The sequence below is a fragment of the Aythya ferina genome (assembly GCF_964211825.1).
Source record: "Aythya ferina genome assembly, chromosome: 2".
Classification (NCBI taxonomy): domain Eukaryota; kingdom Metazoa; phylum Chordata; class Aves; order Anseriformes; family Anatidae; genus Aythya; species Aythya ferina.
In genome coordinates, this window is record NC_140297.1 from 18,765,237 (window position 1) to 18,789,978 (window position 24,742).

The window sequence follows — 24,742 nt, forward strand, 5'->3', positions numbered from 1 at the left end:
ACTTCTTTTCACTGGAGAAATTCCTACTTTCTAGCTGGAGTTTATCTGCATTGTTGGAGGAATGAGCCAAAATCCCACCTGCGATGCTTTGCTCACACGGGTGTTGTGAAAGCTGCTCAAACTGTGCCGAGGAACAAAACGAACATCAAAATGTTATTAAAATCCCTGTGTTCTGATGTTAAATTCTGTGTGATTCACGTGAATCGCTTTTGGATATCACACCACTAACTTTTGGATACGCATAGAGTGCAAACCAAGGCAGAAAAATTATTTTAATATTTGTGTGTTTTTTTCTAAAGTGATAGCTGCTTTTGTTAAAAACAAACAGTGCATATTGTAACACAGACCTCAGTAGAACTCTATACCCTTGTATGTCAGGTGGAACACATCATGGCTTTTTTTTAAAGACATGAAGTGACATTTTGATGTCCAATTTGATTCAGGATGATGAGTTTCCTCATCTTTCAGTGAAGAAAATTAAAGGCAAGCACATGTTAAGATTTGTTTCTCACAGTAAAATAAATGTCTCTCCATCTAGGTACAAACAGGACCACTTAACTTAACTTAAACACTAAAAGTCCATAACAGTTCATCAGCCTCTTGCTGAATGTCCAGGCAAGTGGCTAAAAATATATTTCAATCTGAGTAGAAAGAGGAAAATATTTTCAGTGTCCCAAGTAAAATGCACTATTGTTTCACTCTTGCGACACGACAGCACAGAGACATTCCTTCAAGTCACATTTTTAGTATTTAAAAGCATTACATGAACTTTAAAAGTGGTATGAACTCTGAAATTCTCCTCATCCCAGTGCCTCATTATCCAAATAGCAGTCTGCTGTACGAAGTGCCTCACTGGCAGCAGCCATAAATATGCTCCCTTAGCATAAACAAGAGCCAAATTCCCGTCCTCCTGTAGCCTGAATACAAGAGATTTCCACAAATATGCCGTGGGAGAAAGCCTTCCCCTTGGACCATTGACCCTGGGGTTCACCTCCTGGCTGTGTTCATGCCACCGCTGGCACGGGATGGCCAAGGGACACCGAAGGCCTCGCTTGGCCAACAGCCCAGCTCCACAGGCTCATCTGCACTCTTGAAGCCCTCCCTCCCAGCCCTGGGGCCTCCAGCCTCACCACTGCATGGGAAGGCAGTAATCCTTGATATTTTATAAAGGAAGTCATTTAAAAGTAACATTTCTATGCAGAAAAGAGATATTGGGAATTCAAAAATTCAAGTGTCAGCCTCACTTCAGTGCTCCATGGCAGGACGATGCAAAAGCCAAGGAAAGTAAGGGTGCACCACGCTCAGCTTTGATCCCTTCAGACCATGGAGGAACGTGCAGAGACTACCAGAGATGATAAAACTGAGGTTTCACCAAGTGGTGGAACAAAGCACAGGCTGGATATCTGTGGAGAGCAGGTAGTGAGATCATGGGGATGGACAAGAAGAAAACAGTTTCCCACACCAATGTGCTTTTGAAAGAGCTTTAGAGCCTCAGTCACTTTGTCTCATGCTGATTAACATGCAATTTTAAAGGTCTTCCATAAGCTTTGTTTTATTCACAGTGTTTATACAGCACTAGCAATCCAGGCTGAGAAAAGGAGTCATTTTGCGAGCAGAATGCTGATGACCCAGGCCAGGCAGGATGTACCATCAAGAGCAGAAGCACATCTCACAGCAGCCACAAAGCCCTGCATGCAACCTGGAGATGCCAAAGGGAATGAGGCCAGGAACAGTACAGAAAGACAAACCCAGGACGCCGTAACACATGGTAAGGTGGCATTTCACTTTTTTGTTTTCTTTTGAATAATTAATTGGTTGACTCCATCACCCACATCATACAGGTGTGTTGTTGTAAGCAAAGCTCTAGAGCTTGTGCCAAGTCACATTCAGCCCCAGCAGATGACTCTAACAAAGAGCTACTATATATTTGACTCATTAGCACTTTCTCTGGATGCTTTGTTTTCCTTTAAACTACTTATTTCATGTCAGACGGAGAATTAAAACACTTCTAATAGAAACTGACGTGTACCTTGGTCTTCTATTCTAATAACAATACAGTCATTCCTTTAAAAGGGAGGAACTACTGGTTGAAATGAAAGTTATAGGGAAATATTCTCAGTATATATATAGTATATATATTACCTCATATTCTCACTATGAGAAAACATTTTAGATCATAACTTTTGAAAACAGAAAATAAATTTTATTTTTCAGAAGACTTCTACTCAAAGTTTCCTTTTACGGGATTTAATGAATGACATTTTGGTGCCAAAAATGAAGAGCTTCAGTTTAACCAAGTATTTACTGTGCTGGTGAATGAAACCCAGATTCACAGTGTTAGATTTTGACTCATCTTTTTAAATGTGGCTGGTTTTTCATCTGAAAATAGTCCAAATGTGGATAGTTCCTATATTAAAGTAGGTACTTCTCATGAAAAGATGCACTTCCAAAGTATTGCAGTATTCCCATTTTTGGCTGAGAAGAAAATTCCAAGACAGCATTTCAGAAATTCTGATTTCTATACCATGAACTGCAATTAAAACAAAGAACAAAATATAAAAAAGGCAAAATAAGTGAGAGTTTAAAAAGGTGCATGCTGAGTCTACGACAACGTTTAAATTGATTTTTATTCTTACCTGAATTAATTTATTTGGGCTGAAATTTCAGGGGGGAAAAAAAAAAAAAAAAAGATGATTTTTCTAATTTCTCGTTAAAATATATATATATATATATATATATATATATATATATATATATATTTTAAATTTAAAAAATGCACATTCCCTGCATTTAAGCTCCAGCAAAAGACTGATAAGCCCGGAGATGAGCTCCTCTGTTTATTTGCAGAGCCAATGCAGCTGACAGTGAGATTATAAACCTCTGTGGGGGTACACACAAACTTGGAAAGTCCATCACCAGGCCACAGGGAAAATCTAGCTTTTATGCTTGTTACAGCGAAGCTTGCTACTGTTTAAAGCAATAACCTGACGTTTATGAATGCAAATTACCTAGACTGGACAGAGTATATAGACTGAACACAAGTTTTTTGAGGAAATGCTTAGCTTTTACTATAAATTTGATTCCACTCAAAACAAAAGCAAGATCTAAGAATGCAGGAAAGAGAGGCATTACAATTACAGAAAGCAAGCAGAGATGGCAAGCAAATTTATAACTGACAATACTATCTCTTACCTCCTATGATTGGAAATTACAAATTGCAAAGAAAACTTTTGCTGATGATTTCAGTAAAGTTTTAAAAGAAAACTATTTATTCACCTTTAGGAGTGTTTTCAAGCAGATATGGCTGAGATGGGCTCTGGAGCCATTAGCCCAAAACCAAACTATCCACACAGCGGAGTGATGATTCTCACACCTATCTGCAGCTGGGCTACACACAGGACAGAGACCTACAGACCTCCTGTACATCATCCGTTCCAGCTACTAAAATTTGGCTCCTCTGCACCAGCAGCTTTCTGCGGCACTCACCTCAGTCCCTGGGGTTACAAAGCTCTTCTGCTGCAGTAACCTCTGCAGCCCAGAATGACTTCATTTAACCCATTTGAAAACAGTGTATGCCTTTCAGCAAGATCTGTGCTATGCCTCGAGCCTAAAACACTGCTTAAGCAATACATTGTTTCCCTCCCCTTTTTATTTCTACATATTGCAATGATTAGAAGAACATATCAAAGTTTATTTTCTGCTTAGAGATTTTCTGTCTTACAGTAGTGAACACAGCATTTGTCCTTTTCTCAGTTCTGGCGCTATTCCTAACAGAAGCTGTGTCCATGGATATGGTACTTAGGTCGTGGTTTAGTGGGTAATGTTGGTGGTAGTAGGACAGTTGGACCAGATAACTTGGAGGTCTTTTCCAACCTTAATGATTCTGTGATTCTCAGACTATGCCACTTCATTCTCTTTCTTCCCCTCAAACCTCATTTTGACCTCTATCAGCTTCCTCCTCTAGACTCCCACTTCTCGGTCTGCAGCACCAACAGGTAACTGTCACCAGGGTGCCATACCCCATCCCACGTACGTTTTTATGCATGACTGAACATTGCTCCAGAGAAGGGATTTTGTTCCCTTCCTTATTCCAACATGGCCTGGAATAATTTGGTTGTAGGTTTTCTCTTGATTGATTTAAGGTGCATTGTAGTTTTGTCCATATTCAGAAACATTTACTGTAGCCAGACCCATTACTTGCATGAATTTACTGTAGCCAGATCCATTACTTGTATGCTGCAGTGCACAAAGAAATGGGGCTCTTCAATGGTACCTCCTGAAGTAACAATTTCTGGGTGGACTGATCCTGAAATCCCTAATCTTGCCAGAACTCTTACTGATGCAGGCAAGAATTTTCCCAAGGAATACTCAAGGATAAATTCAAAGTTTTGGTCAAAATAGAAAATTCTTCTGAATTAAGGGCATCGTGAGTCTGGGAAGTTGTTGAGGCAATGACCACTCAGGCCCTTCTTGTGCCTGCTTATGATGGCTATATATTGGTACCCTGCCTGGGATAAAACTAAAATACTCGTATTTTAAAACTAAAATACTAGTATTTTAATTATAAATAGGAAATTCTATTTACCCTAATTCTACTGACCGTAGTGATTTTTCTTGCAATATTTCACTTACACCTCATATTTGTATCCTAAATTTTCAAGTAACCTCCATTTCTAATAACTAAGGCAATTTATTATTTCTCAAACAGTTCATTGTAGTTACAGTGCTATATTCAAAACCTGCTGGGTCAAACTCAATTCTTTATGAACAGTCCCTGAAAAATTAAAATTGCATGAATAGTTAAGAGCCTCACTTGCATAACCGAGGCCAAGGAGGAACCAATAAATCTCTGCCACTTAGCCCTATTCATCAGTAACTTTTGTTTGACTAAAGCATATCAGCTAGAAAAGCGACCTGTCATAGTTCGAAGATTTAGCGAGATGAAGAACTTCTTGTTTCCCTTGATAATTTGTCAGCATAATGAATCATTTCTACTGTGAAAAATGTTGTGCATTACTCCTGATTTGAATCTGCCTAACTCTCCAGCTCTAACCTTTAGATTTTCTCATGATTTTCACTGCTGTTCTGGAGAGCTGAGATAAAACCAGTACTATCTCTTGTTTCAATAGACTTACAACACTTAATTGAGGACCGTCCCTATTTTCGTAGGGTCAAAAGATGAAGGAAAAAAAAGGTGTTTCTTGAAGAGAAATAACTTCATCAGATCTCAAACCATTTTGGGTGACTTTCTTTTGCAATGTTCCCATAGTTCAACATCCTTTCAACAATGTTGAGCTAAAAGCTATGGCGTATCTTCTTGTTACAGTGCACATACATAGTCCTAATGAGGGTCTTCCTGGAAAATAACCTCCCTTTACAATAGGAACCCTTGTGAAGATGAAGTTCATGACATCTTTAAATCCCTTCACTGGGAATCCTCAAGATTCAGCTTGACACGGCCCTGGATAAGGCCCTGCTTTCCACACAAGGTCTCCAGAGGTCCTTTTCCACTTAGACTTCGCTGTGATACATGGTCTCACACTTACTCAAATGCAATTAAGTCATTCTGCTTTAAGTTTTGTCCAGAGAAAGGCTACGAAGCTGGTGAAGGGCCTGAAACACAAGTCCTGTGAGGAGCAGCTGAAGGAACTGGGGTTGTTTAGTCTGGAGAAGTGGAGGCTCAGGGAAGACCTTATTGCTCTCTACAACTACCTGAAAGGAAGCTGTGAGGAGCTGGGGGGTCGGCCTCTTCTCACAGGTAGCTAGGGACAGGACTAGAGGAAATGGCCTCAAGTTGCACCAGGGAAGACATTTCTTCTCAGAAGGAGCAGCCAGGCATTGGGATGGGTTGCCCAGGGAGGTGGTGAAGTCACTGTCCCTGGAGGTGTTCAAGGAGAGGCTGGATATGGTGCTAAGGGACATGGTTTAGTGGGTGACTTTGGTGGTAGGTTGATAGTTGGTCCAGATGATCTTGAAGGTCTTTTCCAACCCTAATGGTTCTATGATTCTAAAAGCGTACTAAGCCATTTGGTCCTGTGGGTTTGTACGTATTACCTCTCTGTACTGCCACTGTTAGTTCTCTCAATTCCAACTCAGTATCATCTTTAAGCTCTTACATTTGAAATTTGATCCTTGTAGTATTGCAGTGTATTAAAACACTTGTTTTATACGCATCATGTCTTTACACTGTGCTCATGTCTATTGACTTGCTCTACTCTTTATCACCAAACTGTGATCCTACCACTAGCAGCTTCTGCCACACACAGAAAACACCTCTCTCTGCACACACATGTGCACACATTTCCTAAGATGGTTACTTTGCTCTGACAGTTCAATTCCTCTGGCTTTATCTTTCAACTCTGTACTTTTTATTCAAAGTTTTCTTTGTAAAATTACCATTCTAACATTAGTTTCTCTTCACATCACTACAGAACTACTTGCCAACCTTTCTTTTCTGTATTTTAATGATGAAATATTCAGGAAACAACAGAAAATCTCATATTAAAATATGCTGTCTGGGGTTGGGATACACTGATTTTGCAACAAGTTACCATGTACCTGGCAGGACGGCATGTCAAAGTTCTGTGGTAAAAGATTTTTAATGCAATTGTTTGGCAACCTAAGCAGAATGAATTTCTTGACCTAAGTCCAGATCCCAGTAACAAGCTACATTTTTACAAAAGCAGCCTTTTAATGTATGCCCAACTACTGTATCAAGAAGTGACATTTAACGTTCTTCTCTAAGGAAAACTTTAAATTCTAGCTATATTTATCTCCTCCCAAATGAACTCTTATTTCATCATAAATTTGCCTAAAAGTATAAAATACGTTTTAGTAACCAAACTCAACAATAGTTCGTTAAATTCAAGTCATCAAACCAGGAATGAGAACACTATTACTGACTCTTGAAGCATTCCACTGATGTCTTCAAATATTAAATGTCACCTACTTCTCTTCCTGCTATTCCCAAGGGGGAGCAAGTCTCAAGGCACCCTGACCATTCTCCCTAAAGGCTTCCTGGGGAAAATACAGATGTTGGACTTCCCCTGCCTGGGTCTTCAGAAAAAAAGTGCATTCCAAATTTCAGTTTTCCAGAAGGAAGAGTAGAATCTATACTGACATCACTGACCAGCAATTTTCCAGGACTAAAACAATGTCAGATGACCTATCCCAATGGTCCAGACATGTTGGAGGCTAATACACCTCAGGCTGCACTGCAAGAAATTGAGGTTGGGAGGAATCTATCTTTTTTATATTTCATCCGTCAGGTAATTTCCCAGATGCTAAAATAATTTTCTTTCTCCAGCTATCAAAGACAGTGATCCCTAAGCACTTGCTACTCCTAGTCTTTCTGTAAAGGTCACTGTACTCTAAAATTGATTTGTGGCAGCCCCTAGTGCAGGAGGGAAGACAAAGTATTACCCTGTGAAAGAAATTTTAGCTATAGCAGGAAGAATATGCACCATGGTTTGCTTTCATTTTATTTATCTAATACTGTGCTGAGCAAAACTCTAAAAAGTTTTTTGGACTATGAAACAGTATCTACAAATCCTTAAACAATGAGCTTGTTCTTAATGGTTGGATTAATTCAAATTGCATAAAACTGCTTATACTAAGACTGAACTGTTTTCCTGTGAAGTAGAACAGCAACAGAGGAACAAATACAGGTTTTGTCCTGTTGACTCTCAGATTGCTAATTGCAAAAAATGGGGGGAAAAGCCCTGTTACATGGCCTGTGATCTTATCCCATATCCTTTCTGTCTAGCACAACCTGGCAGGAAAGAACTAGCCGTACTGATAAGAAGGAATCTCTCTCTTTTAAGTGAAGGTATAGTAGCCGCCCTCCTTCAAGTTAAACAGAGCTCAAACTACAATATTTATTTAAGAATTTTTCCAATATGATGAATTATTAACTTGTTTCGATTGTGTCTTTTTGGATAAAACAGAGGAAAAGAAGCACAACTCCCCCAGTGTCTCTAGATCTCAGCATCACTTTTCTTTTGATCAGTGCATTTTGGACTTCCAGAAGCAAATCACAGACATATTATCACTCAAAAAATACTACTGAAAAACAACACCCATACTAACAATTCAATCAGATGCATTTGAAATCATCTACAGCAAACAACAATTAGTCCAGATATTGACTGGGGAAGGTGAAGTCAGTTTGATGTCTCCACATTCCCACTTATTGAGACCTTCCAGTAAGAAAAGCTTAGTTACTACATACCACCCACCATGTCACATGCTTACAAGTTGTTTTTAGGAAAGTTAATGAGGAAAAACAATGCCTTTAGTACACTGCTGACAACTAACTTCACTCTTGTGGAGGATATTTGAGCATCATGCTTAATGTGTGTCTGAAACAGGAGCTTAGATGAGAAACAACTGGCTGATCCTCATCTTAGACAAGAACAAAATGACAGGAGAGATAAGAGGTATCACATGTGCTGTGGGGCTGGGCAGATTTGTTCTCAGCAATGCTTCTTGGAGCCTCAGCTTTCAAACGATCAAATAGCAGAGCTATAGCTATGACTGCTTACCTGTCTCAGTTGTTAACAAGAAAACTGGAAATACTTCCTGTATTTGTTAGCCAAGGCAGTTTAGTGAGGTAAGAGACAAACTGTGTTTTTGTTGAGCCACGTTTGTGATACCATTATCACAATATGCTGTTAACCCTGCGCCAGTCATCAGCCTTTGATTTAAAAGGTAAAATATTTTCCACGTCTAATCAAGAGTTGTCTTTGGTTCACAACTCTTATTCAACTTTCCCTTACTCTTGGATTTCAAATAAAATGGCTTAAATCTTCTGATTGTAACAGAGTGCCACCAGCCTCAGCTCCTTTGCTGAATTTGATCAAATAAATGCAGGTAATTTAGTGAATTGGCAGAAAGATCAATATGAGCTCAGGTTGGCCATTTTAGTTAAATAAGCAGTCAAACAATATGTAAACTCAGATTTCCAAACACAGGTCCTTGACACACTGAGGTAAGTAAAATGTGATTATCATCACTGAAACTATTTGAAGGCCAAGTGAACATTTTGAAATGATGACTGCATTTTAAAAGTCCTCTGGAGGACCACAGAACCCAGACATCCAAGTAAGTTTTCAAACCACAGGGAAGATAAGCCAAAAGCAAAGTAGCAGTGGCTAGACAAACCTCATTTAAAAGGCTTGATAACTTTTGTCTGACTTTTTTTTTTTTTTTTTTTTTTTTTTGAGAGAAAGGAAGTTAGAAAAGCCATTCTACTCTCAAAAGCTAATGGTGCAATCCTAAAATTATATTTAAAAAAAAAAAAAAAAGGTGAAAGACAATGACAAAACATAGACATTTTGGCAGTATCCATGGTAGTCTGACAAGTGGCAGCAGAGTACAGAACAAAAGAACACAAATTCTTTTACTGTAGAAAATACCTCAAATTCCATGTTATCTCACCACAATAAGCTACTGAATGATTATCTAAGCTGCCCTTGTTTTGCCAGGCGGCCTCAATACCTTTGTAGGTCTTACTGTGCATTTGGTTTAGTCTGGTGTGTTTAAAACGCTACACAGCAAGTAAATCTAATCTGAAAGGTTATACGTGCCCTTAGGAAAAGCAGTCTTCACAAAGAATGATCACCTAAAACAGAAAATTTTTTTGATATCAACTCAGAGCTGTTTGCCCTAGTTTTTACAACTAAAATCATATAGCTGTGATACATCACAAAAAGCCTAACCCTTTCTCTCTCTACTAATACATTGCTAACAGGAATTGAGAGAAATTCAAAAAAGTACATTTGAAAAGTAACAATCCAGCAGAAGCTTCTCACAAGTTTGAGAACTTGTGAACTTTTTTTTTTAATTATTATTATTTTCTTGGTTCTCCTTTTATAAATTATTTAAACTTTTCCTAAATTTCAAATTGGCTTCACCTACATAACACAGTCACAAATAAATCTGTCAAACACATTGTAAGTGGAACTACATGTAGTCTTGGAAAAATAGCTCTGAGACGGGTTGAAGACATGCAAAAACAAGACCGAACTTGTGGGTTCAGAGTTTCTTCAAAACAAAGCAATATCTGCTGTCACAGCATGAGGAATAAAGACATCTCAACAGAAAACAAGGCAGCAGAAGCAAGAGATGAGAGGGGAAAAAAACAATTTACTCATCTTCACCGCCCAAGTATCTTCAGCATAGATATCTACTGTTTGCTAACCCCATCAGTTCAGAAGAGGCCCACAAAGTAGCACTTATTCCAGAGTCCTGGAAGACTTCCAATAAATAGATTAAACCTTACATATAAACACTCTCTATAATTAGAGAAGAAAGCAGCTTGGTTTTTGGAAAGTGTCTGACAAATTTTAAAACCATGAGATGAAATCAAATTGTATGTTAATGTGGTTCAAGGGAAGTCTTTCTTCAGTAGACCTTCAATCTCTCCCTCAAGAGCATCTGACAGCTACTGCAGTATGCTAAAGGTTGTTGTGCCTTTCAAAATCAACATAGAAACACATACAGACAATAGGATAAATAAGAACGAACACTTGAGGATGTTCCTTCTTACAAGGAGCAGTCTTCTAAAAAAAATTGACCTATCCACAAATTTCCATTAACTCTTACACCAGCCCCACATGGGAAAGCCCTGGCTCATCAGAGCTGTACCTGGCTGACAGAAGAGGCACCAGAGGAGCAGCAAAGACCCGAGAGGCTCCTTTTTCTTCTTGGCTGTGCCACAGGAGCACGAGTGGCTACCTCCTCCTCAAAATCCATGCCCTCAGTAGCAGGGTGCCGCCGGCATTAAGCAGCAGAGCCAGGAGCAGCAAGAGTCCCCCTTCTGCACAGTGCAGACTTTCTACAGGTGTGCATCTGCAGCAGAGCCTCCTCTGATGGGAAATTTCTTGGGACATCCGGGTGTACGAATGACTCACATACAAAAAAATACTGGTTTCTCACGGTTGCATGCTTGCATAGGGGTGGGGATTGCACGATTACACATTTGCACTTGAGCTAGAACTACCTTTTTGTGACAGGATTAATGCCCAAGACCAAGCAGTCCGTGATTAAGCAATAAAAAAAGAGGGTAAAACACACACAGTAAAAAGACCTCTGCAAAGAGCACGATCAAAGTAATACAAACAGTTAACGCTACGGTGAAAATGCTTGTGGAATTAAGCTACGGTAACACCCAAGCATCACACACAACCTCCGCAGTGGTCTTGTGTTACTGAAAGTTATTCATCAGCCCGGGGAAGAAACCTGACTCCCACTCGCAGTAAGGTCCCAGGGATTAACCCAGTTGCTTGGGACCGGATCAGAGCACCCTTCCTTGCAGCAGTACCCATCAGCTGCTGGGCATTAGGGAGCTGCTTAATCAGCCCCAGAGCCACAGAGGAGCAGCAGCAGGTGTGCAAGGGCTGCCCAAGCAGGGACACGCGTGCCGTAACATCCGGTGCTGAAAACACTTGGTAAAAATAAAATAAAAGGGAAGTGCACATGAGCCAGAAATTAAATGCTTGCATCTGATACCAGAGGATCAGAGCATCAGTAGGACAACCTGCCATGGGTTCGAGCCAGCTTTGCTCCAGTGGACAGGAACATTTTTACTGACATGAATATGAGCAGCATTCGGGCCAAGAGAAACATTTGGTGATCTGCTCCTCCTCACCCCATCCCACCCCACCCTTTTGCAATGTTCAGAAGGGAGAAGTTCTGCACTGATTTCCAGAAAGCTTCTGATGCTGTTCCTATCACATGTTTTCATTTAAGTTCTCCCTTGACTGACACCACACTGCTCACCGATGGTAAGAGCAGAGGCTGTGCTGCATGATGATCACAGCATGCCAGGGGCTGGCTGCAGGCAACACCCTGCTTGCACCCCAGCTCTCACACAGCACTAGCCAAAGAGATGGCAGCTTGGATGAGCAGCTGAAAACCAGCTGAAACAACAGGGATCCTCAGCAAAAAAAAACAACCCCCGAAACGCTGCCAGGAGTTACTGCCAAACACTGGTACCTGCGACACTGCCGTGACTCCAGTCCAAGTGCAGAGATCACTGAGGTTCACCCACATCCCTGCCTAGGAAATAGCTAGGACATAATAATATTGTCTTTTTAATGGCAATGACTGCAAAGCTATTAAGCAAGTTAAATAGGAGATAGCTTTTCTTTTTTCTTTTTTTTTTTAATAAATAAAAAAAGAATGCATAATATGCAGAATAAAAGAGTCAAATTAACCCAGAACATCTGCGAGATTTTGGTGTGTGCTTTTTAAAGGAAAAACAAACAAACAAACAAATGAAATTATTGTTTGTTTTATTTATTTTAAAAAATATGAAATCAAACAGCTTTTCCTAAAAAAAAAAAAAAAAAAAAGGAAATCAAAACAAGGATTTTTATAAATATCCTAGTTTTTCAGGCACACATTTTAATGGAAGTGTTTATGTTACCTGTATGTTTTTAATTGTTTTTCTATACTGTGTTAAAGAATTCTTCTTGCTTCCAAACACTATTTACTTTTATTTAAATCAACCAACCAATGCCATTCAATTATTTATTCAGACAAATAAATGACATTTCTTCTTACTTATTCTAATCAAAGTCAAATATTTGTTCCTTCTGTGAGTAATTTATTACTAATTACAGCAGTCTGATGTATGGTATTTTGTGTTACTAAAAATAGGGTCACAAATGAATAAATGCAGCTAAAATTATGCTTTCAAAGCACAGTGGAAGAAAGCCCAAAGCTCATACACAGACATTGACAGCAAGTTTGTTTCCAGACTTTAGACACCCACATACTAACAAAATAGGAGCAAACTGAAAAAGCCTTCTGCTTGTTCATCTAGCAGTGAGTGTCTCTGGAAGTGAACATATCAAGTAAAATTTAGAATCACTCAACTTCTTTTCAATATGAAAAAAAAATGTTTTAACTCTGTTTTCTCACTGTTTACTTCTTTCCCTTGCTGCCTTCCTCAGGTTTCTCTTTCCTTAGAAGGCAGACCTCTTCCCTACAGACTGAAAAAAAATATTTAATTGATTGAATTACAATTAATTATTCTATGTTGAATTCAATTAATATAAGAGCATGGAGATGGTCTACTAAATGTAAATGTGAGAAGTTAAAAACTACGAAAGGTTAAAATATTCTTAAAATTTCTCAGTTGAGCTCTGAAATTTACTGTCATAAGACATAATAAAGTCAAAAACTTAGCAGTATGAGTCAGGACTGGACATTCACATGTATCAAGAAGATCCAGTCTAACGACTAACCTGAATAACATTTCTAAAGATAAAATAAATCTCAAGCGATGGGACAAAATAATCTGTAACTACTAAGGAACAGAACGCCTGTGACATGCACAGCTCATTATCCACCATCCACCTCCTGAGAGATTGTTAAGACCCTCCTCAAGAAGCCATGGCAGAAGCCACTAACAAAAATACATCATTGGTCTCTGTGGATTTCAGATGTGACCCAACAGAATAGCTTCTCTATTTCTCTCTTTAATAGCTGTTTTTTTGTAGACATGTTTTTCTTTCTTTTAAGTGACCGTACTAACCAAATAGTGAAAACCTAAAATTAAACAAATGGCAATGCTCAGTGCTAAGTAAGACAGCAATTTTCATGTGAATGCATGGAATCATTAAAATCCATAGCACAAGAGACCACATAAAATACAACAGCACAAAAAGTTGTAACTAATAGGGAAAACCAAACAAAAAAAAGGACCCTTCAAAACAAATATTCAAAAAACAAATCTCGCCCAACAGAAGTCCCTCTGTTGGCTTGATGCGTCAAGATGCAAAATTTAATACCACCTGATTCAGAATTTACTGAACTGGCACAATTTCACTGAATGTTAAAAACACACCTCAGTGGATGTCGCCAGAGCCACAGGTGTTGGCTGCCATTTTAACTGTAGCACTTTTTCTCCCAGTGTACTCAACTCACCGGCAGGGAGAGGAAGTTGGAATGTTCGTAAGAGACTTGCTCGTCTTATTTACTCTTGTTCTCTGATTTAAGCCCAGAAAAGAGATTTAAATCACAGGGATTATGGTTAAACCAAGCAAGTTAATCAGGTGACTTCAGTGGAATCTGCCTCTGTTAGAAAATCAACTGAAAAATGCTGTAATGCAGCAGCAATGGTCCAGAGGTGCATTTACTTTGCTAATGACTGACATAAATACGTGCTCCCCTTCCAAGTGACAACGTGCAAAGAGCACAAAAATGTTTCCAGTGGGAAGCTAATAGGTCTATTCAGCTGCAAAGACAACAGCCAAAGCACATTCATAACCATTTGCAAGTCCCGGCACACAATAAATATTCTTATAAACATTGAAGCTGATCACTGGCCACAGAAGGAAGTCCTGACCAAGGACGAGGCAACCTACACTGTGACCTCAGCTCTACCACTCTCATGGTCTGTTGCCCTCGTGAAACACCTTCACCCGTCTGTGAGTCTCCCCATCCACCAAATAAGTGATCCTGATACCTCCCATAACACTTCCAGAACAACGCGGGACAGGGAAGGGCCAGCTCAGTAACAGCAAGGCCTAAAACGTCTGCACCTTCACTTCCACCACTAACTCCTGGAGCTCTTGCAAGCAAATTAGTGGCTTGAAATTAAGTTTGGGGTTGCTGCCGAGCCCTGTAAAAGCACTCTTGAGGATGTCTCCAATGCCATTCATCTCTGAGCTGGGCACGAAATACAGCAACCTCAGGTGCTTTGGTTAAAAGGCAGAGCTGGAAAAGGAAGCAGTGGCAAAGCACCATTCATACACCACTCCACCTCTGCCGGATATGTAAAGGAGCAGATTGGACTTGCCTTGGCCTGAGGGAAGCTCAGCAGCCTCATTTCCACCTCTGGGCAGTAGGCCTTAATAAGCAGGCTTCTGCAGCACAGGGCCAAGGCTTCTCCACCACTGCCTCCTGAAGCTTTGCCGTCAAGGAGAAAGGAGCACAAGGTCCTCACAGCCAGGGAGAGCATGAAGCTCAATTCTGCAGCCCAGTAATGAGGTTTATTCAGCAGCTGGCCAGAGGAGCTAACCACACAGCTATTGAGACTGAGCCCTGTAAGACGTCATTGCCCAGGGGCTCAACTTCAAAGGGAAAATGCAGGGTTTGCCTATCCCAAATTCTTCCAAGCCTTCCCAGAGGAATAAGGGTCTCAGGCATGGGGTCAGGGAAGGCAGGAGGTGCCTCTCCCACCGTGGTGGTCACTGCCAGGTCCCTGTGCAGGATGAGAGCTCCCCCATCCACTGCCACTGAAGGAGTTAGTCCTGTGCAGACCACGTCCACCAAACAAGCCTCTGCTGCCTGTTTCTGTGCACTTGGCAGTTACCTACAAAAGCGGTTCAGAAAGCACCAGGACTGAACTGAGTATGTGCAAAAACATCTATAAACACCTCTGGATTTTATTTTTTTGCCAGAAAAGCTTAAATTTCAGAAACCTAAGGAATCTCAGGTGTCTGCAATAACTGGGAGAGGTTTCCATGGGTAGCTCTTGAATGAAGCTGCCTGAATTTTGCTTTAACAGAGAACTAAGTCCTAAATTCTTTATTGGATCTAGATCTAACTACTAAAAGAAGCTCACTGCATGCTTTTATTCAGTCAGCTGGATACAAAGGATTCTAAAAATACTTTGTCATAAAATTAGGTTAGAAAAATGTATGTACAAAACTCACACGAACAAAGGTAAGCATATGAACAACCACCCTGGACTTCTGAGTTACAAACAACACGTTACTTAAAATACAGAGGCGTTGCCACAGAAAAAAAGCTACTGATCCTGTTGGGGCAAAGTAACTGCTCTGGTGTGTGATTTCCATGGGGGGAGGGAGGGAAGAAAAAAAGGAATTGCTTTATTAGCCTTTTTGCAGCTTTTTTTTTTTTTTTTTGTGTTTTGTTTTGTTTTAAAGAACAGCTTTTTTTTTTTTATTATTATTATTACTTTTAACTGATTGATATACATGAAGGAACTTGTTTATCAAAGCGACTATTATTATTCTAGTTAAACTCCACTTATACCAAGAGATACCTTAGGGCTAGTAGTTTAATATATACTTTTGCTTTACTTTTTTTTAAAATACAAAGTTGAAAGACTTTCCACTGAGCCATTCTACTAGGAACATTTGTCCTCCTCAACCATTTTCACTTATAGTGAATACAAAGTAAACCCTAATGAACCAGCCCTTTGTTCATTTATCTATCTAGCTATTTTTAAGTATCTCACAATCACAGCATTATCTGGGGGCTAAAGAGCATGTTTCAACTCAAAACAAATGGACGTGTCATCTCACGTCCTTCCATAAACAAAAGCTAAGGGCTTGGATTCCAGCAGAGATTTAAGCTTGCAATCATGTTTCCTATGTTCATTTTCATGGCTTTACTTAGGCACTTTTAACAATGTAAAAAGGAGCAGTTGCCCTTACCACTGAGGCACTGGAAAGCAGTAAATTGTTGCACCAGATGGTACATGAGACAGGGGACATGTGCAGATGCTGGGGAGGGTCCCTCATTCCCAAACATGCTCCGTGGGGCTTACAAAGACTAACTGGGGAGGAGGGGGAATCGTCTTCTCATTTGAGAAGCAAGGTAGTAACCCTTCTGCAGAGAAGAAGTGAGAGCTCACAGAAATCTTCTGAAACATCTTACTGAAAAAAAAAAACAAAAACAAAACAACAACAACAACAAAAAAAAAAACTACACCCTATGCTGAAATATCAATAACATTTGTCTGTACAGCACTGACCTCTCAGACAAAAATAGGCATTTTTGGATAACCCATTATGCAAGGTAGTATGAGAATCCATAATCCAATGAAATGGACTTTCTTATCAATAAAGATCAGCAGAAACATATATCCAGAATAAAATTACATTCTTCACAAATATGATGTACATCTTAAAATCAAATGTCATTTCCTAACTTTATCAGTACAGACCAGGTAAGTATTAACACAATATTAACACTAAATCAATTTCTCCCTACCATATTCCATGGCATCAACCACCATTAATGTAACAAATGGAAAATATGCCAGTTCATTTGATAAGTTGCCATTTGTACATATTCTAGTACTAAATAATTAACACTCAGGCTTCTACAGAAAGGCTAAATTGAAATTAATTCTATAACATTCCCATTACTGGCTTGGTTTCAAGATATAATCTAGGGGTGTGAAAGCAAAAGAGCCATGAGGAGAAAAATGAAAAGAAAAACAAAACAATAAAGCCCTAGTTAGTGATTTCTTCACTTCGTACTCCTTTCAAATACATTATTTTTAATAATCAATACAGGTTCTGAGAAAGTTTATTTTACCTTCCCTGATCAAGCAATTCAGAATGTCAGAAATTCTTTATACACTGTTTTTTCACCTGGAATTAGATAATGTGTTTACAATATTCTGCAGCCTTCTTACTCACTAAATCTACTGAGGATTTACACCGAACTGAAGTTTCTTTCAAGCTTACATTTCTCAGGTGCCTTTAGGCAGAACCTACGGTTTTTCTCTGTTCACCTTCTGAAGCTTGGACATTAGCGACTGCCACCTCCCACCCCCTCCCACCTAAACCTAACCCCTTCCAAACTGAGCAATTTGGACCAAGAAAACTAAACCTGCTTCACGTTATAGCACAGCAAAGTCAATGGGGGGACTACCCCTCAGGTACTGATGTTTACTTCATCTGTCTGGGTCGATGTAAGCACAAGAGTGGTTCCTAAAGAACACAGGGACTTTATTCTCTCTCTAGGGGAACTGATAATATCACCTTTTGCCCATACAAACTTTTGGTTTTAGCTATAAATATTTCTATTGCTAGACTTTTACCTTGAAATATGCTTGCCCTTTAAAAGATGTACTTTTGCCCAAGAACAATCTATTGATAAATGCTTCAGATTTACCCTAGGATATCAAAACATACTCGGTTTGACCAAGTGATACTATGATCTATAAAAATAAAGAAATAAACAAATTTTTAAAACCCTCAGTATTTTTACAGACCTCAAATGCTGGAATAAAAGCTGTTGTAATTTTAGGATTCTATTTTAACAGTTAAAGGAGAGACATCTGGCAATAATCTACAAATAAATACAGTGTCTCAATTCTTAGTTTCTCCTCCAAAACACTACCTAGGACATTTTTGCAGCATGATTCACATAATCAACATAATACTTTACAATACCTCTCAAATAATTCCGAATTCTCAGTTCATTCAATAAAGAACTCATTTTCGAAAGAGAAAAGGGAATGTGCCGTGCCAGAAAAGTTGCTTTATTGACTCAGCCCTGCTGCCAGGAGGAGCAACGTGGTGAAGCAAACTCCACGATTTCAAAAGCCTTTTTTTTTTTTTTTTTTTTGCAGTGGGAGCAGAGAGAGAAAAGACTTATTTACCGAAATGTGAGATCCCAGAGGTGAGGCCAGGGAGACGGTCAGAAATCCTCCTCCTTTACTTCCAAAAGTTTGAATTTATGGTGAAGTCTGTAATAATCCTTGAAAGCTGCCAGGTAAGAGGCACTCCATCTCGTAGCTGTATTTTCTTTCGCCCTTTTGCAGCGTAACTTTGGTATTTGCATAAAGCTCACTCCTGGCCTATGGGACTTTTTGAACATCTACATGTGAAATTAGCTGCCTTGACATGCTCTATCAAGCATGACATCATGAATCTCCACGGAAACCTTAACCACACCTGCCCAGATGCCAGAGTTACCTGTCATGTTCAGACCTAACTGAACGCAACAACAACAAAAAAAAAACACCACCATTTTCTAGGCACTCGGCATTGCGCACGTACCAGGAGGGTTTGGTTGTTGGGTTTTCCCCCCTCTTTTTTTTAAAGTTGACGGAAATCTGATTTTATTTGCCAATGAATCTTTACTTCACAGAGCCCTGGCTGAAAGGCTGAGTCATTCACAACCCTTCCTTGTCCTGTCCCGCAGTCCTGCAGTGTGTTTCCCTGGTTAAACAACAAAAGAAATGCGCGGCAAACATCTTCCAACTCCTTTTTTTAAAGGCACGCTCAAAAGCTTTGGCTCAGAAAAACTTCTCCATGCTCGGTTTTGCTCTCTGCCCCTCAGAAAGGTTTTTTTCTTACCGAGGTGACTTGTAAAACAGGTTCACGGCATGGATTACCCCCCTCCCATGGCAAGGTTAGCATTTTTAACCTCTTAATCGCAAACTCTTTTTCATCCCCAGAGCTTCTGGCCCCGCTCTTGCACTTGTTCAGCCCTCTCCTGGGCTGACCGGGCTCACCCCACCTGGGTGGGTGACCACAGCCTGCCTGAGTGCAGCGGCAGACCATCCACCCTAGCTTGAACTTCACAGGACCACCTTTCTATTTCTCTTATTTTTTTTCCTTTCTAGCTTTCCTGGAGATTCTGTCAGTGCCTTGCTTTCATCAACACAGATCAGGCAGACCTGGCAGATGCGTGGTGTCCGAAGCTACTGCCAAAGCTTGCATTACCTATATAAATAAAAGGATTTTGTTCCTCGTCTCTTCAGGTGTGCAGGTAGAGGGTGCTTTGGTGCCCAGCCATGGGGTTGGCTTGCAAGGGACAAAGCATGGTGTGAAGAAAAACCACCAGGCTGGGGGGCACCCCCTGGTTTGTTACACAGCGGTAGGTTATTTGCCTTGCAACCATATCCCAAAGCCCTTCCACAAATAAAGGCAGCCCTTGTCTGCACGAGCTTTTCCTTCCAGGATAGGATACCACATGCAGGATGGCAAACCTGTGGGGTGGGGAAGAGACTATCTGTGTGCACAGCTGGGAGGTTTCAGGTCACCATATTAGCTAACCATTACTAATCCTCACTGACATTTTACCTGGCTGTGATTGTACTGTTGATTTGTGGTTGGTTATCAGAGTAGAAATGGGTCCCAAGGAGGTACATCCAGGGAGGGATTTATCTGAATAAACGAAGCCTGGAGGAAACCATTAATACGTAGTATACGTAGTGGAAGATACGTACAATGTTCAGAGCTGACCTTGCTGGCAGAGGTGATACAATATGACCTGACAACATCAAACACATTTTTTTTCCCCTAATGTTTACTTGCTGCAAACTAGGGGTCAGTTTGCTATACTCAGATACGATGGTTGAAACAGACCTGAGAAGAAAGCTCACAAAAACGAAACAATTACCAATCTTGATTTTCTGGCCCATTTTTTTTGGTTATGGACTTGTCAGGGTTTAGAGCAACCTAGAAGACAAATGACATGATATCCAAGGGACAATCTCTTGACTGTTAATACCGGGATATTTCATGTTCCAGCTGCACTGTTTGACACAGAGATTAGAAAATAGTGTCGTGTTGGCTACTACCCTGATAGATCTTTCACAGTGGGGAAATTCCCACCATGGATAATGATGCCAGATACTGGAGTAGCTGAGAAACAAGAAGAGTGCAAAGCAGCCTAGAAAATTATTTTTAACAGTGACATTTAAATTCACATCCTCCCACACATCTCACCAATTTTGTACGTGACGTATGTATGTTACACATGCATACTTACTACGTGTATGCAGTTTGTGTCTTCTGTATCACTGCTAAACACATACATACACATACATGGAAATTAAAAAGGAAGTCTCTGTGCTACACACACATACACACTCTTAAAAGCAAAGTTATGTTTGCTTTTTTTTCACGAAGCTGCTAAGTAAGGCTGCGTTATACATTCATATATACATATTTGTATACACATACTCCTACCTGTACTCACATACAGACACACAGGTGTGCAAGCATAGACACAAATGGTAAGAAAAAAACCTCAGAGCTGCAAGGCTGTGACCATAACAATCTGTTACTGTATCTGATGAGTCAGACATTTGACACATTTCAACTATGCAAATTTCTTACAATCAACCGGATACATTTATTTATGTTTTTAACATGGCTTCAGTTCAGTTTACAATTTTTTAAAGTTATGCTGAATGGATGGAGTCTTCAGTCTTTCCCATGCCCAAGAAAGATAGTCTGATGTTCTAATGATAATCTTAAAGTAATTTTGTTTTAAAGCTCACACTTATTACATACCCTACATATATCCAATCATCAAAAAATAGAAGCAGGAGACGTTCACATAATTTTACCCTCAATAAATTAGCAAGGACGACACATTTTAAACAAATAGCAGGAACAGTTACTGCATTCCTTCTGTAATTTATTGCCTTCAGAAAAGGATCAAATTACAAAATGTGTAGGGTGTAATGCTGTAGGCTGTTCAAACTGGGTTTGCAGTGTCTGCAACACTGGAACTAAATATTTACATGACTCCAGAAGATCTAATCTCCGAATTTCAACCCCCACCCCCTTTATTTAATTTGTATGCTATCTTTATCCACCACCCAGCACATTCCACACAGTCACTAAAGTTCATGAAAGAGATAAGGGGGGGGTGTCAAGACTTTCAAAGGAAAGCAGGGAAGCTGTTTTAAAAATAAGGAATAGATCATCCTTGTTAGAGCTGAAGTCTTGCAGCAATTTTAGCAGGGTATGTCGGGATTCTAGCAGTTGTGCTCAAAGCAGGGATAGCACTTGGGATCTCTAGAGACCCCGTCAAAGAGAAGTTGTAAGGGGGAGGTACCGAGTGACAACTGTTCTGATCTCCAAAGGCTCTAAAGGCTTCAAAAGATGCTAGGAATTCAGTAAGTACTCCTGTAACAGACTACAATATTTTGCCAACCTGTTTTTATTCCTTACTTACAATTAATTTGCTGCCAGTGCTGAAATACCTACAAAACATCAGGGGAAAAAAAAACTTTTAAGAGGTATTCTGTTGATCATTTGTTAAACTGAGAATAATGGATGTGTGATTTTTAAGAGCGAAGTCTAAATTCTGCTGGTTTGTTGAAAAAATGTATTATGGAATAGAATGTAGATTGTCTGTAAGGTTTAACAGATTAAACTCTAACTTTGCACCCAAAACCAGAGCCATGCTGTAAACAGTCCCTTGCTTGGCGTTCCCTGAATTCAGGTCAGTGTGACAGCAACCTCCACCTGTTTGGAGAAATACATCAACATGTCACGTCTTCTCTGACCCTGAATCTACTTCTCAATGCTGAAAAGCAATTGCAGGCAGGCAAAAGGCAAACCACCTTAAGGTATGCTTCTGGCAGACTGATGTTGATCTCAAGACACTTTGGAGGAGGCAGATACCTGTGGATACATCCACTCTGTATTAAAAGACTCAAAAATAGAAAAGAAAGCAAATGAAAGGGTAACAGAGCCAGCTAAAGCATACAGACAAGGTCTTCAGATATTTTCTTTTCTCTTGGGTAGTGGTGCCAATACTGAAAATGTAACAAAAGTTAACAGCTGTTCCATATTTTCCCCTCAGCTGTGAAAAGTATTTGGAGAGCGATGTACTAAGATCAAGAGTCTCACCTTCATCCCTTTCTCCCTGTATATTGCAAAAAAAATTAAAAGCACCTAAAAATGTCAGTTTCAACAAACAACTCCAAGGTAATATTAAATAGTTTGATCATTATTTTTGTTTCTTCAGATTTCAAGGGAGAAACTGAACTCTAGCTACATCAAACAAAAAATCTGTTTATGCTTTGTTACATTCTCACCTTCTATGGTGAGGTAACATTCACTTTTGTAGAAGTTAAAAGGATTGTTTAACAAAAAGCAAGATACGAATTTTACTCTCATACCTGATCTCTCAGTCTCTCCTGGTGTCCCATTATTGCTGTAGCATGATGGGGATATTTCTGTTTCAGATGCTCAAGGAAAGCCTCTCTCTTTCTGTCCATTTCCGAGGTTTGCATTCCCAGTATTTCTTTGGAACTGCGAGGGCCACCTACTGTATGTCTTCGAGGGATGTTGCGGGAGGACTTGGAGTTAGGAGTGTGACTGTTCGGAGTCGAAAACAGCTCCTTAGATCGGAGACATTCTGCATCGTCTAGTGATGTTACATGCAAACTGTGTTTTCCCTGGTCTGAAAAGAAAAAACAAGAAAAACAAAAAAACACAGAATATTTTAATAACTTAATCCCGACATTCACATTAATATGAAAAAGAAAATAGTGAGATTGGTAAAAAAGCTAGGTTATTTTAAAAGCCTGGTAGCATTCAATGGCATGTTCTGCATCATTAGGCATGTATGTTCTAATAAGCAGCCTGGAAATAATCGTTTATATAAGCTATGCACTGTACTTACTTCTAACACGGAACCACGGTATTGCCTCACAGAAAAGTGAACATGATTAAAGTAGATGTTCCTTTTATATCATCTTTACCATTATGTGACTTGAAAAGATCTGACAGGGCCCTTATTCCCTGACCTTTAAAACCTACAGGATGCTTTCCAGGAGAAGGACCAGTTTTCTTCAGTAGCCTCCAGTACACTTAATGGCCCTGTAACCAGTATTTTGAAGGACACCAACCAAGAAAATGTGTTTGACAAAGCAGATTTGAAATCCTTAATCTTTTTTCAGTGCATTTTCAACATGCTCAGAAACACCTATGAAATAATAACAAGGTTTTGGAGGCTTTTTTTTCCCCCTCAATTTCTGACTGCGGTACGGTTTTAAATTTCACAGATCTCCCTTGGATTTTATATGTCTCAGGACAGCAGGCTGGAAAATACAACATCACTCTTTCAATAAACCATTTCTCAAGAAACAGAAAAAGAAGCAAACTTTGAGTGATATAAAAGGAAAAAAAAAAAAAAAAACTCAGATAAATTTTACAACTTTAAAATCTACTTTAAGACCAAAGACCATGACTATTTTTGCAAGGAGATAGGCAGACACAGAGGGTAAGTGCTGGCTTATCTTCAGGTAACTGTGTAACATGAACCCTCTGGTGCATGAAGAAGTGTAGTCTGGAGCCTTGTTACCTAATACCTTTGAAAAATCCCTCACTCTTTTGTCAGCAAAGGAAAAAAAAAAAAAAAAAAAAAAAAAAAAAAGAAAACAGCAGCATTGAAAAGGCCTCTCCAAGCCCCTGTGGCCTTCCTCCTCTGTGCTGGGCAGGCCCAGGCGTCCCTGTTAGGGTTAACCCTTTACAGCACGACCCCAGGAGCAGCAAGGCCTTTCCTCTATGCATTCTTAATACATCTCCATTTTTCTCCATCTGACACTTTTCCACTCGCAGCCCTTTCTACTCCCAGCGACAGGCTCCCCCGAGTGCTGCCATTCATACGGCACTGCTGTTTGGAAACAGGCACCTACTCGCTTCTTTTTATGGTTCACTCAGTCAGCTTGACAGCCTGCCCACCACTTGCCTGAGGATTTTATTCTGAGTATTTTTCTGCCTCCCAGCGCACACTGTCACTTGCCTGCCAAGTCCCACGTAATATCAAGCCCTGGTAATAAAGTAAATCCTCCATCGGTGGAGCTGCTGTCTCTGCGCAGTCCCAACACTTTAAATGGGGAAGCCATTCCCTTGGTCTAACAGGACCAGGCCATGAAAGGCTGTCCCTTAGAGACCACATGTTTCTGTAAGCTCCCTGTTCTGCTCATGGACTTCAAAATATCAGCAGATCCTCTTGTCTGCATTCATGGAAACCTATCCTGAAACCAGAACAGGAAACAGAAGCCCAGAGGGTGTAGGTGGCACTATGCTTTGAGCAGCACAGATCCAGACACTGCTTTGGAAGCAGCCTTGGTTCCTGAGGCAATTTGGCTCTCAGGTGGGCTCAAAACATCATCTCTGAGGTCTGCAGCACTGGAGACAAAGCATGGCACAGCTGCTGGGGGACAGCTTGGATGCAGACCGCTATGCAGCCCCATACATTATTTCACCTG

General features: G+C 40.0%; 1 protein-coding gene and 1 long non-coding RNA gene across 20 annotated transcripts in view; one reads left to right on the top strand and one right to left on the bottom strand.

Annotated features, from left to right (window-relative positions):
* KIAA1217 overlaps nucleotides 1-24,742 on the bottom strand; it is a 377,584-nt gene that overhangs the window by 163,320 nt on the left and 189,522 nt on the right. For 18 of the 19 annotated variants that reach the window (XR_014689829.1, XR_014689830.1, XM_084510244.1 and 15 more), the window contains one exon: nucleotides 22,646-22,929. Coding sequence is in view for 16 of the 19 variants with exons in the window: in XM_084510260.1 (XP_084366386.1) it covers nucleotides 22,646-22,929 (284 nt within the window). In the remaining 3 variants the exon portion in view is untranslated. Of the gene's footprint in view, nucleotides 1-18,376; nucleotides 18,511-22,645; nucleotides 22,930-24,742 lie in introns of those variants that run through there. The other variant, XM_084510250.1, reaches the window with a different exon arrangement.
* On the top strand, nucleotides 1,613-5,230 carry LOC311432502. The gene is made up of 2 exons (XR_014690092.1): nucleotides 1,613-1,768; nucleotides 3,283-5,230. It is a non-coding gene; the product is annotated as an uncharacterized lncRNA (long non-coding RNA).